General features: G+C 72.2%; 1 protein-coding gene across 1 annotated transcript in view; it reads right to left on the bottom strand.

Moving 5' to 3' along the window:
* Positions 1–679, bottom strand: part of MFSD12 (major facilitator superfamily domain containing 12) — a 15,553-nt gene that overhangs the window by 6,061 nt on the left and 8,813 nt on the right. Inside the window, exon 10 of the mRNA XM_009880629.1 lies at positions 185–418. Within this exon, the coding sequence (XP_009878931.1) occupies positions 185–418 (234 nt within the window). The remainder of the gene's footprint in view (positions 1–184; positions 419–679) is intronic.

The following is a 679-nucleotide window of genomic DNA, read 5'->3' as shown; positions in this document are numbered from 1 at the left end:
GGCGAGCAGGCGGGGCCGACACCGGCCGCAGCAGGTTTGTAAGGAGGCGTGGGGGCAAATACCAGCCCGGGGCTGGGGAGGTGGGAGCTGGTGACACCGAGCCCAGGAGGGCACTTGGGGGGGCTGCAAAGGGGTGACCAGGCATCACCGCTGCTGCCAGGGCACGGCCAGGGGAGCACCGCACACCCCGGCCCCTGGTGGGCTGCGGAAAGCCGCTGTGCCACCATGCCCACCGTGTCCATGGGCTCCTGGATGGGCAGTCCCTCGGTGTGCCGTGTGCCGCTGGCACCAGCCCGGGTGTCCCCCTGCAGCAGGACCCCCACGGGGCAGCCCGAGGGGTGCAAAGGGGCACAAAGCATCCTCACCCCGCAGCTGCCCACCCTGGACGCCCTCTTCGTTCCCTGGTGCAGGACCCCGGCTGGGGGAGGGAGGTGGGGGGTGAGGGGGTTAACCCCCCTCCCCCCAAGGGATACTGCTGGTCCAGTGTCTCCCCTGAGCTGGGGACGCGCAGCACCCCAGTGAGCACCCAGTGGGTAACCGTGTGCTCTGCGGGGTTGGGGGGGGTGTCAGCCACCCCCAAAACAAGCTATTTGGCCACCGCTGCCCCCTGCCCCCGCCTTCAGGGTCCCCCCCCCCGGGGGCAGAAGGGGGCCCCCCGGCAGCCCGGCGCAGCGCCGGG

This window comes from Charadrius vociferus, unplaced genomic scaffold (assembly GCF_000708025.1).
Source record: "Charadrius vociferus isolate BGI_N301 unplaced genomic scaffold, ASM70802v2 scaffold702, whole genome shotgun sequence".
NCBI classification, from domain to species: Eukaryota; Metazoa; Chordata; class Aves; order Charadriiformes; family Charadriidae; genus Charadrius; species Charadrius vociferus.
This window is presented reverse-complemented; position numbering and strand designations above follow the sequence as displayed.